A 1,032-nucleotide genomic window follows, 5' to 3' on the forward strand; every position below is an offset into this window, starting at 1 on the left:
AAAAAAATGACTAGTGACACAATGTGTGCCTTGTGTTTTGAATTTACATAAATTTTCTGTAGAATAATTGTTCTTATAATCTTTAAGCAGCTCACAAAAGACAATATACACGTTATTTTTTCTTGGATTTGTAAATATTACTTTACTTTCCTAATTTAAAAAAACAACAACTCTCCCCTAGACAAACATTTAAAGATAATTTTGATGTTCACCCTTTGTTGGCATAAATGAAGCATTTTGCAATTAAACTCTTCAGTTTATCAGTGCTACTGATCAAACATGTTTGTATGTAAGGACCTTGAGAACTAACTCCATGCCCCATGTTAGAAATGGGTAAATATATTCTGCATGAGGCCACTGTCTGCCCAGCTGTATCTCTCTGCTTTCAGGGCCCGGGATGCCCAAGGAACCAAGAGGATATGCCCAAGGGTGTGTAGGGGAGAGGGAACGCACCTCCCGTCCAGCAAGTAAAAATGCTAAAGACAGAAGCAACACGGCCGCCCTTTTGGCCTCTAGAGCAAGAGCACACACTGAACAGGAACCAAATGGACGTGACTCACGCTGCTCTGAGAAAGACTCTGGTTACTCTGGTGAGTATTGATTGACAGCCCTACTGTTATATTCACTCCCTAAGAGACTCAGTTCACACTATTTTTTTACTATTATCACAAAAAATACAGTTTGCTCAAAAGTGTATTAAAGGGATGCTCCACCCCCAAAATTTTTTTTTGTCATTAATCACTTACCCCCATGTCGTTCCAAACCCCTAAAAGCTTTGTTCGTCTGCGGAACACAATTTAAGATATTTTGGATGAAAACCAGGTGGCTTGTGACTGTCCCATTGACTGCCAAGTAAATTACACTGTCAAGGTCCAGAAAAGTATGAAAGACATCGTCAGAATAGTCCATCTGCCATCAGTGGTTCAACCGTAACGTTATGAAGCGACGAGAATACTTTTTGTACGCGAAGAAAACAAAAATAACGACTTTATTCAACGATTCATCTCCTCTGTGTCTCTCCTCATCACCATA

The 1,032-nt window shown here is 39.5% G+C and overlaps 1 protein-coding gene across 2 annotated transcripts in view; it reads left to right on the forward strand.

Annotated features, from left to right (window-relative positions):
• LOC107714456 (CLOCK-interacting pacemaker-like) overlaps window positions 1-1,032 on the forward strand; it is a 13,066-nt gene that overhangs the window by 2,326 nt on the left and 9,708 nt on the right. The window contains exon 2 of one of the 2 annotated variants that reach the window (XM_016520298.1): window positions 390-590. In XM_016520298.1, the coding sequence (XP_016375784.1) occupies window positions 398-590 (193 nt within the window). In that variant the 5' untranslated portion in view covers window positions 390-397. Of the gene's footprint in view, window positions 1-6; window positions 591-1,032 lie in introns of those variants that run through there. The other variant, XM_016520299.1, reaches the window with a different exon arrangement.

Source organism: Sinocyclocheilus rhinocerous, unplaced genomic scaffold (genome assembly GCF_001515625.1).
Source record: "Sinocyclocheilus rhinocerous isolate Xijiao unplaced genomic scaffold, SAMN03320098_v1.1 scaffold88, whole genome shotgun sequence".
NCBI classification, from domain to species: Eukaryota; Metazoa; Chordata; class Actinopteri; order Cypriniformes; family Cyprinidae; genus Sinocyclocheilus; species Sinocyclocheilus rhinocerous.